The sequence below is a fragment of the Pongo abelii genome, chromosome 9, assembly GCF_028885655.2.
Source record: "Pongo abelii isolate AG06213 chromosome 9, NHGRI_mPonAbe1-v2.0_pri, whole genome shotgun sequence".
NCBI classification, from domain to species: domain Eukaryota; kingdom Metazoa; phylum Chordata; class Mammalia; order Primates; family Hominidae; genus Pongo; species Pongo abelii.
Window position 1 is genome coordinate 9,132,885 of NC_071994.2, and position 13,285 is coordinate 9,146,169.

At 58.5% G+C, this 13,285-nt stretch overlaps 1 protein-coding gene across 12 annotated transcripts; it reads right to left on the reverse strand.

Moving 5' to 3' along the window:
* Positions 1-37: 37 nt before the first annotated feature.
* On the reverse strand, positions 38-12,884 carry SCYL1 (SCY1 like pseudokinase 1). Of its 12 annotated transcripts, none has more exons than XM_054525633.2 (18): positions 12,658-12,884; positions 12,208-12,348; positions 11,879-12,001; positions 11,572-11,798; positions 11,047-11,137; positions 10,803-10,958; positions 7,146-7,304; positions 6,252-6,359; positions 5,131-5,244; positions 3,359-3,514; positions 2,600-2,788; positions 2,405-2,480; positions 1,993-2,157; positions 1,614-1,756; positions 863-934; positions 561-776; positions 419-473; positions 38-300 (listed from the first exon to the last, which is right to left on the reverse strand). In XM_054525633.2, exons 1-18 carry the CDS (start codon positions 12,766-12,768, stop codon positions 176-178), a joined length of 2,427 nt encoding a protein of 808 aa, XP_054381608.1. In that variant the 5' UTR covers positions 12,769-12,884; the 3' UTR covers positions 38-175. The 12 variants fall into 12 exon arrangements, with proteins under 12 accessions (XP_054381608.1, XP_024110620.2, XP_054381609.1 ...); XM_024254852.3 differs by having other exon boundaries at positions 1,614-1,705; positions 12,658-12,857; XM_054525634.2 differs by having other exon boundaries at positions 863-931; positions 12,658-12,857.
* Positions 12,885-13,285: the final 401 nt, after the last annotated feature.

Consider the following 13,285-nt stretch of genomic DNA (forward strand, 5'->3'; position numbering starts at 1 on the left):
CGCCTCCCAGGGGCTAGACTGGGCCCGGCACAAGGGGTGTGAAATAGAATTTATTGTGGCTCTGATTATGTACACGTGAGATGACCTGGCCAGGCCGGCCGGGCTCACATGGTTTGTACAATAAAGACATCTGCGGGGCGGGCTCTCCGCAGCCGGGAAGGGCCACTGCCACGGTTCAGTCCAGCTTCCGGGCTCCCAGCTTCATGGGGCCCTTGGCCACCTTCCTCTCGGCGCGTTTGGCCTCCATCTCCCGCCGCCGCTCTTCGCGCTTCTTCCGGGCCAGCTCAGCCTTGACCTGTCCTGGGGTCAGGAAGGGGAGCCCCGGTCTCAGCTCTCCAGCCAGTGCCTGCCGGGGGCCTGTAGGGGCGGGCTAGTCGGGGGAGCCCTAGTCTTCAGCCCACCCAGGGGAAGCACTTACGACTCTCAGTCTCGAGGCCCTCCCAGTTGTCCTCACCCCAAGAGTCCGGCCTCGGCTGTAAAGAGAAGTGTGGGCTGCAGTGGGGCCCACTTCTGGCTGAGGTCCACCATCTCTACCCTCTTGCCAGACCCGTGCTGGGTACCTGGGTGCTGGGACGTGCAGACAGGGTAGCGAAGGGGTCGCCCTTGTCGCTGGACTCTGGGCCACCCCAGTTATACTCGCTGGCCAGCCGCGTACCCTCAGGAGGTGGCTCCTGGGAGCTTGGCTCCTGCCAGCCCTGTTCCCAGGAGCCCTCAGCTTCCCAGCTGCTCCAGTCGGACTCTGGGGATTTGGAGGATTTGTGGTCGGAGTTGCTGACCTGTAGAAGAGCAGGAGGGGGAAGTAGCCCTGGGCCCAGGGAGGAAAGAGCCCCATACACACACACCCACGCCAGACCCAGCTCACCTGACTAGCACGGCTCACTTGGCCCCCGGTGCTCCACTCGTCCTGCTGGGCCAGCACAGACTCGGCCTCCTGCTGCAGTGTGGGAAGGGACCACTGACTCCCACCCCATGCTAAAGAGCAAGTGAGCCCGCCCCAGCACCGTCCCAGCCACGGGCCCCACCACTGTCTTTTGCCTTCCTCCTCATTTGCTCCTCAGGCTCTGTTTCCCATCTATTAAATGGACGCTGACCCTGGCCTGCCCTCACCCCTCTTTAAGGCTGGGGAATGAGATCTAGATGCCCCTTCCAACAGCCTTGGGGGCCAGAAACTGCTGCTGTCAGCCAGATGGGGAAATTGGGCCCCCAGCTCTGCCCCATTCTGAGGACAGCCCCAGTCCTCCCTCAGCCCAACCTGAGCCCATCCCCCAAGCAGAACTGGTCTGGTTCTAGACCCAGGAGTGGCCTCTCCTTGCTGACCCCCGCAGCTGGGTGGGCACTGGAGGAGGGGAAGAGGGACAGTGTGGGTGAGAGTGAGGAAGTTCAGGGAATGCCCCAGGCACCATCTGCCCGGCCTGCTCCCTGGGGCCGCTGGGGTTGAATGGGGCCTGCTGCTGGCTCTGGCCTACAATGGCCACTGCATGAGGCCTACGTGCCAGGGATGCGGTGCTGATGAGGACAGGCCAACTCCAGCCGGGACCCACAGAAGCTCCCTGAATGGCAGCCTGTGGATTTGAGCTGGGGTCCCCTGGGGAGGCTCCCTCAGCCCCACACACCTCCAGGCTGCCCCAGTCTTCGTCGTCCCATCTGTCAGCAGCGCTGCTGTCCTCTGCTGTGTCCTTGTCCTCATCCTGCGTCTCCCAGTGGCCTGAGGTGGTAGGGGCGGCAGGAACAGGGGTGGGGGCCGGGGCAGGAACTCCTGGGGAGCAGAGGCTCACTGAGCTTTCAGGGGGGTCTTGGGTCAGGGCAGAGGCTGCTAGGGGAAGGAGGCTACTGGGGGGAAGGGGCACCAAGGAAGCCCACAGGGTGACTAGAGCCTACCCCAGCTCCTATATCCCCCTCACCATCCCCGGGGGAGTCAGACAGTAACAGTTCCTGGGTGCCTGCAGCTCCCAGCCCTCTCAGCCACCGATGCAGCCAGGCCAGGACACTCACCTTCAGGCGTGGGTCTTTGGGGAATGTTGGTTTCTGTGGGGGCAGTGGTTGGGTGCGAACGGATCAGCTTGGAGGTGAGTGAGGAGACCCCGGTCACGGCCCAGCCTGCCCAGCTGGCTGCGGCTCCTCCCATGCCAGGGCTGGAGGCTGCATGGACATCCTTCTCTGGGCAGTGGCATGAGAGAGAGGTGGGTATGGGCACGTCAGGCACCCATGGGTGACAGGACAGCAGGAACTGACAGTGCCCTGCAGCTGCCCCTGCCTTCTCCAGGCCTGAGTTCTCCCATCTGTGAAGGGGGAGCTGAGTCAAGTCTGCTCACTAGGACCTTTCAGAAACTCCAGTGGGGGTGGGACACAGGTCACAGTCAAGGACATGGCAGGGAAAGAGGGAACACGAGTGTAGGCCACTCACCCACTTCCTCCAGCTGGGTCGGGTCCTCCGACACAGACTCCAATTTGGACAGGAAGCTCCGAATGGCCTTGAAGGCCTGTGGGTTAACAAGGGGCAGAGCTGGGGTCTCTGGGGTTCCCAAGAACCTACCAGGCCAGCTAGGGCCTGACATCCCCTACAGCCCCAGCCCAGGGCCCAGGCCCAGCTGTGCCTCACCTGGTCTCGCACAGATTTCTCAGGATCTACAGTGAGACCGCAGAGCACAGGCAGGATCTTGTGGGCACAGTCGTTCATTGAGTAGAGGTTGTGGGTGGCAGCAAAGCCCAGGACACCCGCAACCCGGGATGGTGCAAACGGGTCCTTAGTGGCTCGGCTGAAGGCAGAGGTAAGGACCCTGTGTCTGGTCTACAATGGGGCAGGAAAGAGGGCTCCTGAGTGTACGGTCAATGTTGGGACCCAGAACCACCAGCCCTTACTTCCCAGAATGGGGCCACCCATAGGCCCCCAGAATCTGAAAAATGTGAATGAATCACTTAAATGGGGAGAGTTTACCTAAAACTCTGGACCTGGGCTTCTCTTCCCAAATCACTAGGCTCCACACTGCCTCAGGGCATGGGACCACAACAGCAGCTGTCCCCAGGGCTCGGACACAGGCTCCCTTCCTCCCTGCCCAGCTGACCGTTCATTCCTGTTAACTGTCTGGGCACGGCAAGCAACTGAACTTACAAACCCTGGCTGAGGGGATGCACACAGGCCATGGGGCCAAGCAGACCTGGATTCAGATCCCAGATCCCTCCTGGCTGTGTGACCTCGGCCAACTCATTCCACCTCTGGGAACCCAGATATGGGGCCAACAGTGTGCAGGGCCTACGTCTCTGGGAGAATGAAGGCCCCCACACACAAGACTCCTGGCCCTGGAGGAGGCTGTGGTCCTGCGACAGGGACCGGGCTCCAGCAGTTGTGCAGGACACTCACGCTAGCACTGAGGTAGGAGCCGATTTTGCCCAGGCAGACCGTGGTGTTGCAGCGGATGGGGCCCTGTTCATCCTTGGCCTGTAGCCGTGCAAAGTGCTTCATCAGCTCCACATTGAGGTTGGCCTCGTTCAGCTTTGGGGCCAGGAGCAGCATGGACTGTGGGGCAGAAATGAGTGGGAACTGTGGGCTGTGGCGGGCAAAGGGCCTTGTGCAGGAACAGCCTCCTGGCAGCCCTCATCCCAGAGCACAGCCATCAAAGCCTGCAAGGCCACCTCCCAGCCTGGGCCTGGCCCTGTCCAGCATGTTGAGGAAAGGGACCCCATTTCTGTCCCCCTTTACAGCAAAACCTCCAAAGTCCATCTGCACTCCTGTCTCCCATTTCCTCTGCTCTGCTCTCCTGACGGCACTCCACCTAGACTCACACAAACAGCCCCACACTCTGCCCAACTGGCTCAGGGTGAGGTTACTGATGCCCTCCATGGTACTAATTTCAACAGCCAGTTCTCCATCCTCACCAAACTTGACCCTCAGCAGTTCTGACACCCCTGAGATTTCCCTCCCTGAAACTTTGGTCTCTGGTCTTCCAGGACACCAGCCCCTCCTGGTTCTCCTCTGACCTGGCTGGCTGCTCCTTTTGCTGAGATTCTAACGTTCACACACTCAGAGCCGATCTAGAGGGCTCTTTTATATCTAACACTCTTGCCCTAGGTGATCTCGGCCATTTCATGGCTTTAAATGCCATCTTGTGAGCTGACAACCCCCAGGCACATACCCCTAGCCCAGACTTCCCTAAATTTCACACATGCATAACCAGTGGCCAACTCGACATCTCCATCCAGCTGCCTAACAGAAACAGCCAAGATGGGGCCCAACATGCTTGCATCATCATCTCAGTAAATAGCAACTCCTAACCTTCCAGTTGCTCAGGCCACAAGCCTCAGAGCCACCCTCGTCTCCACATCTTTTCTGTTTTTGAGATCGAGTCTCACTCTGTCACCCAGGCTGGAGTACAGTGGTGCGATCTCTACTCACTGCAACCTCCGCCTCCTGGGTTCAAGCAATTCTCCTGCCTCCGCCTCCTGAGTGGCTGGGATTACAGGCGCCCACCACCATGCCCGGCTAATTTTTTGTATTTTTATTTTTATTTTATTTTTTTGAGACAGAGTCTTGCTCTGTCGCCCAGGCTGGAGTGCAGTGGCGCAATCTCGGCTCACTGCAAGCTCCATCTCCGAGGTTCACACCATTCTCCTGCCTCAGCCTCCCAAGTAGCTGGGATTACAGGCATGTGCCACCATGCCCAGATGGTTTTGTATTTTTTAGTAGAGACAGGGCTTCGCCATGTTGGTCAGGCTGGTCTCGAACTCCTGACCTCAGGTGATCTGCTTGCCTCAGCCTCCCAAAGTGCAGGGATTACGGGCATGAGCCACCGTGATCAGCCAACAATACATATTTTCTAATTCTGTTGTATTGTCTGGCAAGCCCACTCTCTGTGCCCTGGAAAGGAAGCTCCATGAGTGCAGGGGGCTGGGCACCTCATGCACGCTGCCTCCCAGCATGGGGCTTGGGCCAGGAACAGGCAGATGCTTGTTGTCTGCTGAATGGAGGACGTGCTCCCCCGCCAGCTGCCAAGCTGCACCCACGGCCTGAACCCACACAGCAAGGACAGTGCCTGCTTGGACCCATGGGCCAAAGCCAAGACCTCTGTGTCTAGGGTGAGCCCCTCCAAGCCTTGGAAAACCAGGGGTAGCCACTCTGGGCCTGGCCACACCCACCTTGACCGTCTGCTCCCGGATGGCGGGGTTGGTGTCCAGGAAGCCATGTACGACGTGGGGGAAGATCTGGGTGTTGACCGTTGGCTCGTCAAGGTACTGGATGAACTGCTCCATCTGTGGCCCAGGTTGGGATGTGTCAACACGGTCAGCCCTTCCCACTCTATCCCCATAGCCATGGAACCGCTCCTGGCTTAGCTTTTCCACCCAGCAGGCACTGGCCAGCCAGGTCAACCTCCTGAGCCACCACCCAGGTGTTTGGCCTCAGGCCCAGGTAGAGGAGTGAGGAAAGGCCAGGAGGGCGCTAGGAAGGCCTGGCTCATAGTCCAGCTCATCTGGCCATCCTCTCAGAGCCTCTTCTATTTTTTTTTTTTTTTTTTGAGACAGAGTCTTGCTCTGTCGCCGAGGCTGGAGTGCAGTGGCGCGATCTCGGCTCACTGCAAGCTCTGCCTCCCAGGTTCAAGCGATTCTCCTGCCTCAGCCTCCTGAGCAGCTGAGATTACAGGCACCTACCACCACACCTGGCTAATTTTTGTATTTTTAGTAGAGACGGGGTTTCGCCATGTTGGCCAGGCTGGTCTTAAACTCCTGACCTCAGGTGATCTGCCTGCCTCAGCCCTCCCAAAGTGCTGGGATTACAGGCATGAGCCACTGCGCACAGCCTGAGCCTCTTCTATAAACGAGGGTATCACCCCTGCCCTGCTCCTCCCCGCCTGCCCACAGTGTCACGAGGAGGACTAGTGCGTTTGGTGGTCGCAGAGGGAATGGTACTGGGAGCCGCTGGTACTTCCTAGATCCCATCCATCCTGTCTGATGCTCCCAGCTGCCCTGGGGTTGGCAGGAGAAAGACTGTATCCCTACTCTAGAGGGCCAGAGGCACGGAGCCAGGAGAGGGGGCATTAGAGCGCTGCAGCCTGGGCAAGCTGGCCATTCCCAAAACTGCCAAGGAGCCCTGTGCGTGGCCAACTTTCTGAGAGCCTGGCCTCAGTGGGTCCCTCCGTTGTGTGTATGTTCAGGGGTGGGATTTCTGGGGTCCCTGTGCAACCAGGGCAGGTGCCTCCCCAGCCACCAGGGTGGGTTCTGGGTGGGGTGGACCACCGCGGAGTCTGGTACAGAGGCCTCACCTGCTGCAGGAGGCGGATGCGCATGGCCCGGTCAGTGGATGAGAACATCTTGACCACCACAGGGATAATCTTCTGCTGATACTCCTCAGCGCTCAGGAACTTGCCCACCTGAAAGGGCAGGAAGACGGGTTCAGCCGCTCACAGAAATGGGCTGACTTTGCTGGGCTCATCTAAATTCCTGGGGCTGATATCCCAGGGTGGGAATGAAGTGATGGCGGAGTGGGGGGCAGGCATTTCCTCAGCAGCTCCTCTACCCATATTCCATCTCAGCCTTGCCCTTAACCTTTCTGGGCCAAGGCCTCTTTCAGGAGGCTGATGAAAGCTCTGGACCCCTCCTTACAAACAGGTACCTTTATGCCATATGCAGAAATTCTGCCTGCAATTTCTGGGGGTTCTCAGCTATACAGGACTTGCTTGTCTTCTCCGTTCCTGGCAAGTCTTTCAGACGAAAGGGTTCTCCCCAAGGGGAGGAGGGCAGGGAACGCCAGGTGCCCAGAAAAAGGCGTGCTGGGGTCTGAGGAAGAGGTGGAAGATCCAGCCCCCAGAAGTCAGGTGAGCTGAGTGCTAAGCAGTCAGGAGGGAGGATGGCGAAGTGGGGTGGTGAGTAGGTAATCCCCCGGGGCCCTGGGAACCAAGGTGCACAGGTCAGACCCGGGGAAATGGAGGAAGGGCTGAGGGTTGTGAAGCCAGAGGTTTGTGGAAAAAAGGATTTTAGGGGCAGAGTCTCTCCTCCCCAGGGGACAGCTGGTCAGGTACCTGTTTATAGACACTGGCAGGAAGCTCCTGCTCATATGGGCTTGGGTCTGCCCTAACCAGCCTGCCCTACCCCAGGGCCTTCTCTTTGGCAGTTCCTGTGCACCCAGCCAGCCTTCTGGACCCCACAGTTCCACTTACCTTGAAGAGGGGCGTGAGGACAACGGCCCCAGCATTGCCGAACTCGAAGGCGGTCAGCAGCTGGGGCAGCACCTTGTGCCGACAGAAATCTTCAGGGAACGTGTCCAGGCTCTTGCTCAGCTCCTGGAAGAACTTTTGCTTCTCGGCTGGCTCTTTGATCTGGGGGAGTGAGGACGGGACCCGGGGAAGAGATCAGCCTGGTTGCAGCCCAAACCCAGCCATGGGTGAGGACAAGAAGAAGTGACGCTTATGGGCTCCGGAGCCTGGCTGCCTGGGTTCAAAGCCCAACTGTCCCACTTACCGGCCATGTAAAATGGGATAATAGCTCTACCATCTACGGGATAGTTCTGGGATTCAACCAGAAAATGCACATAAAAGCTGCAGCATAGGCTGGCACACGGCAGATGCTGGGTGGGTTAGGGACTGTTGCTGCCATTGCGGCCACCTGACCTGCTGCTGGGAGAGCAGCCACGAGGGGCAGCAGAGGCATCACTAGGGGCATCAGGCCCTGTATCAGTGTTGCCTCTACTGCTCGCCACCCAGGATGTGAGCACAGAGGAGGAAACTGAAGATCAAAGAGGTGAAGGGGCTTACTTGGTTCCCCTGCCCTGGCTGGGTTGGGCATGAAGTTCCTGGTAGGTCGTGGGAAGGCAAGGATTAGGTACACTTTACCCCCAGACCTCATCCTCTCACTGAGCCAAAATGGATCAGCCTGTAAGCTCAACGGTCTCCTTTAGTCCTCCTAACCCCCCTTTGAGGCCATAATACCCCCAATTCATATTTATTGAGCACAGATTATGAGCTAAAACCTTTACACAGATTATCTCAGTCCTCTTCACAACTTTACCAGGTAGGTGCTAATGTAATCCACATTTTACCAACAAGGAAGCTGAGGCACAGAGAGGGCAAGGAGCTTGTCCAAAGTCACACAGCTAAGAAGCAGTCAGAGGAGGGTCTGACTCAGTGGTTTGGCACCTCTCCTGTGCTGTACCCTTCAAAAGATGCTGTCACTCCCCCCATTCACAAAGTGGGAGACGGAGCGTCAAGGTCAGCAGCCAAGAGTGGCCAGGCAGGGGTCATGACCCAGTGTTGTGTTCCAAAGTCCCTGTGCTCTCTGCTGTACCACCACCCCCATAGCCGTGGCTTGGCCTGGGAGAGGCGACCTCTGGCTTGGGACAAGGAGGACCTAGATGGATCTTGAGCAGCTCAGACCAGTGTGGGAGGCCGGCTTGGTGCTCTGATCACATGGTTCAGTGGGGCCAAGGCCCAGAGAGGCTAAATCACATCCAAGGTCATACATCAAGAGAGTCGCAGCTGGGTTCTCCCCACCAGTCCATGTAACAATGGGAAGAGGGGCCCCTGGGCACTGCCCTCCCATGTTCTCCTGGAGGCTCCCGAAACCCTATTTCCTATGGGGTACGCTTTAAGGAGAAGGGCAGCTTGGCAGAGCCAGCCGTATGAGGAGAACTCCAGGTAACAAAGTTCCTGCTGCCCCGACACTGCCCAGGAGGCAACGGGGCCTCAGCGTTTCCAGCAGCTTCTCCTTCCAGGTTTCCACCCTCCAAAGGCCCTCCCCGCCCCGCAGCATCTGAGTCAAGATTCCATGACCTCTGCTGGGTCAAGGTCTGTGGAGTGTCTGCCACTCTCCTCCCCGGCTCCTGATTCTGATTCTCAGCCCCTGCTGTTTTCCCCACACACAGCTGGGTCCGGGCATTGCATAGGGCAGAGCCTCCCTCCCTCCTCCCTACAGCAACCCTGCAGGCCAGTGCACCCGGATGCTCCTCACTATACACATGTGGAAACCAAGGTTCAGAGGCAAAGCAGAGGGCTCCCTCCTCAGTATCTCTCCGTGTGCTGTCGCCTCTGCCTGGAATTCTTCCTCCAGGTACCATCCCTCTGGCTCCCACCGTCATGTCCTTCAGGCCCCAGCTCCAATGTCACACTTCAGAGAGCCCATTCCTGAACACCCACTCCAGTACTTTCCTTCCTGCACTGGTTTTTTCTTTTTCTTTTTTTTTTAAGATTGAGTTTTGCTCTTGCTGCCCAGGCTGGAGTGCAATGGTGCAATCTCGGCTCACTGCAACCTCCTGCCTCCCAGGTTCAAGTGATTCTCCCACCTCAGCCTCCGGAGTAGCTGGGATTACAGGTATGCGCCACCATGCCTGGCTAGTTTTTTGTATTTTTAGTAGAGACGGGGTTTCTCCATGTTGGTCAGGCTGGTCTCAAACTCCTGACCTCAAATAATCCGCCAGACCCAGCCTCCCAAAGTGCTGGGATTACAGGCGCGAGCCACCGCACTGGCTGGTTTTCTTATTTATGGTGTTTTTTTGTTTGTTTGTTTGTTTATTTTGAGACGGAGATTTGCTCTTGTTGCCCAGGCTAGAATGCAATGGCGCGATCTTGGTTCACTGCAACCTCCACCTCTCAGGTTCAAGCCATTTTCCTGCCCCAGCCTTCCTGAGTAGCTGGGATTACAGGCATGTGCCACCACGCCCGGCTAATGTTTGTACTTTTAGTAGAGATGGGTTTTCTCCATGTTGGTCAGCTGGTATCAAACTCCCGACCTCAGGTGATCCACCCGCCTCAGCCTCCCAAAGTGCTGGGATTACAGGCGTGAGCCACCGCACCCGGCTCTTATTTATGGTTTTTATGTTTTCTCTTTCCCCCAACAAGAGTTCCCAAGGGTGGGGATCTGGTCTGTTTACTTTTTGCTAGATCCTTGAGGACAGTGATCTAGGTCTGCCTCACCTTCCTCCACACCGTGCTGCCCACACCCCTGCAGCCAGCACAGGGTGTTACACCCCTGGGGACCAGAGCCAGAATGTACACGTGGAGTGACTGGAGTAACCAGAGCTGGCTCTAAACACCTGCTGGGCGCAGAACACTACCCCACGCACTTTCAACTCTGACTCCTCACTGGGTGCCTTTGAAGTAGGTACAGGTTGAGTCTCCCTTGTCCAAAATGTTTGGGACCAGAAGTGTTTCAGATTTCAGATGTTTTTGGATATTGGAATATGTGCATTATACCAATTCAACATCTTTTTTTTTTTTTTTTTTTTTTGAGACAAAGTCTCACACTGTCACCCGGGCTGAAGTGCAGTGGCACAATCTCGGCTCACTGCAACCTCCGTCTCCTGGGTTCAAGTCATTCTCCTACCTCAGCCTCTTGAGTAGCTGGGATTACAGGCGCCCGCCCAGCTTATCTTTTGTATTTTTAGTAGAGATGGGGTTTCTACATGTTGGTCAGGCTGGTCTCGAATTCCTGACCTCAGGTGATCCACCCACCTCAGCCTCCCAAAGTGCTGGGATTACAGGCGTGAGCCACCGCGCCCGGCCCCAATTTAACATCTGTAATCCAAAAAAATCTGAAATGCAAAATGCTCTAATGGGCATTTCCTTGGATTGTAATGTTGGTGGTCAAAAAGTTTCCAGTTTTGGAGTACTTAGATCATGCATTTTCGGATTAGGGATGCTCAACCTGTACTATTATTGGGACTGAACTTCAGCCAAGGGAAGTCACAGGTTTGAACCCAGATTGGCCTAACTCCACAGTCCATGCTTGTCTCCTGAGGGTCAAATTGTGAGGTACCCTGAAAAGCAGGGTAGGGGCAGAATGAAAAAGGTAGGGTCGAAGCCCAGGGTGGGTTGGGGGCTTACCTGAATCTCTTCCAGGAAGAGGTTGGTCTCTACAAAGCGGTTGCTCATGAAGCCACCAGGTGCCCGGCAGTTCTGCAGGAAGCGGGCTGGGTTGGGACGCACCTTGGGGTTTGCTCCCACCAGCTCACAGTAATGGGGCACCAGCGATTTGGGGATCTGTAGGGGAGGGGTCAGTGTCAGGACAGGGGTAGCCAGCTGGCAGAGGGGCTGAGGCAGGACAAAGAACCAGGGGCAAGAAACTTACCTTCCCAGGGTTGCGTAGGGCTGCTGCCCGAGGTAGGGGCCCATTGAAGACTTCCCAGATGAGGCAGCCCAAGCGCCACATGTCTGCTGACCTGTGGCAGTGACCCAGAGCTCTTAGGGCCCCACCAACCACCTGCACAGGCCTCCAGCCTGCCTTGGGCCCCAGGCACCCACTGCATGCCAGGGCCTGGCTATGTCCCTCAGCTGAGCCATCAGTCCCAAGAGGCAGGTTTCATTAGCCTCACTTAACAGATAAAAAAAAAACCGAGGCTCAGAGAACTAGGCACATCTGTGCAGGTCACAGAACTTTTAAGTTCAGAATCACCCAACCCCGAATGCTGTGTTCATCCTGCCCTACCGCCCTGAGGACCCTGGGGGCAGAGGAATGTCCCTCACTCCTGGGACACTGATTCCCTCCCCAGCCAGGCAGCAGGGGACAGGGGAGTGCCAACTAGTCTAGGAGTCCTGAGGCTGCAGGGGCCTCCAGGACAGGGCAGGTTGGGGCGCGCTGCCCCCAGTCACCCACCACTTCTCTCTGACCACTGTGCCACTGCTGTCAGCCAACTCCGGGGGGTCATACTGCTCAAGCTCGGGGATCCCCTTGCGGGGAGGTCCCCCACCGTTGCCCTGGGCTGAATACATGTAGTCCAGGCCCCCAAGCTTCCACTCGCCAGCTCGGTCCACGAACACGGCGGCCATGCAGACATTGTTGTGGATGAGGCTGCAGTCGTTGACCAGGAAGCTGAGGGCTTTCTGGGGGCAGAAGGAGCCATCACGCCCCAGCACCTGCAACCCCCCATCCCTGCTCTCATCACCACTGCCCCCCACCTCACCACGATCTGGTGTAGCCCCCAGGAGATCTCCAGCTCCTTCAGGCCACTAGCCTCCACTCTCGCCTTGAGGTATATTCCCAACGGGGTCACAGCCTCTGTCACGACGTGGAGGCATTTTTCTGTCTGGGGAAGGGGACACAGGGTTATCAAGGGCGGAGGGGCAGAGAGGAAGGAGAGATAAGCGACTTAAAGTGGGGAGAGATGGGGAAGAGGAAACCAAATCTGGGGGTGCTGGGGCACATAGGGTGGAAACAGGGCAGGAGGGGAGACAGGAGTGGGTAACCAGAAGATAGTGAGGGGCAGAGACCGGCAGGCAAGGCAGCGGGTACCTCCAGTCCATCGATGTAAGCCAGGATGTTGGGGTGCCGTAGAGTTTTGAGGCGCTTGAAGGCAGCTTTGGCCACCTGGGTCTGGTCTTCCGCGCCAGGCTTCACATCATAGACGAAGATGGACACGGGGCTGCCTGTGGCCTAGGGGAGGGCAGCGGGGCCTGAGATGGTCCCAGAGCTGTTGTGTGGCCGGAAGACAAGGGCCGGCAGCCAGGTCTCTCCCCAGGTCAGCCTTAGGGACACTTCGCCGGGCCCACGTGACCCCGGCCCTGTCCACCTGTCGGTCCCTCGGTCCCTCCGCCCGCCACGTAGGCACTGCCCGCCCCCTCCCCGGCCCGCTACCCCTTGGCTCCGCCGCCACGTCAGGCCGGGCGCGACGCGACGGGGCCGGCGGCGCGGACTAGGCAAGGCCGAGGTCGGCCGCGGCCTACGGAGCTCGGCCGCACTTACCTTCTTGCGGCCGCGGTGCAGGGCCCAGGGCCCGGGCGGGCCGCCCTCTGGGGGCTCCGGGATGAGCTCGAACGGAAAGTCCCGGACCGGGTCCCGGGCAAAGAACCACATCGTCCCCACCGCCGCCGCGGGCTCGGGCGCCTTATCTCCGGGTCCTCCGGCCGCCCGAGCCGGGACGGGGCGGAGAGGGGGCGGGGCCTGCGTCGGACGGGGGCGGGGCCCTGGGCCAGAGCGGGGCCTAAGTCTAGGCGGAGCAAGACCTGAATTGGGGCGGGGAGGGGCAGAACCCGAGTTGGGGCGGGGCCAAGGTAGGGGCGGGAGAGGGGCGGGGATGGGGTGGGCTAGGGAGGGGCGGGGATGGGGGGGGCTAGGGAGGGGCGGGGATGGGGGGCTAGGGAGGGGCGGGGATGGGGGGGGCTAGGGAAGGGCGGGGATGGGGGCTAGGGAGGGGCGGGGAGAGGGCGGGGCCAGTCCGGGGCGGCGGGCGGTACTAAGATCAGTACTCCGCCGCCGGATAACTCACTTAAAACCCTCCAAGCCTGTGAGCCCTTATATCTAAAGGGGCCTTAATCCTAAAGGATAATAGAGCCTGCCTCCTAGCGTATTGTAAGGATGAGAGCTTAAGAAG

What these genes read in the sequence shown, in the direction of transcription:
- SCYL1 (XM_054525633.2), bottom strand. Translation starts at nt 12,768, where the DNA reads ATGTGGTTCTTTGCCCGGGACCCGGTCCGGGACTTTCCGTTCGAGCTC. An exon ending in TCTTCCTGGAAGAGATTCAG is followed by an intron (nt 7,305 to 10,802) that starts GTAAGCCCCCAA and finishes TCACTCCCCCAG; the next exon opens with ATCAAAGAGCCAGCCGAGAA. An exon ending in AGAAATCTGTGCGAGACCAG is followed by an intron (nt 2,481 to 2,599) that starts GTGAGGCACAGC and finishes GTTAACCCACAG; the next exon opens with GCCTTCAAGGCCATTCGGAG.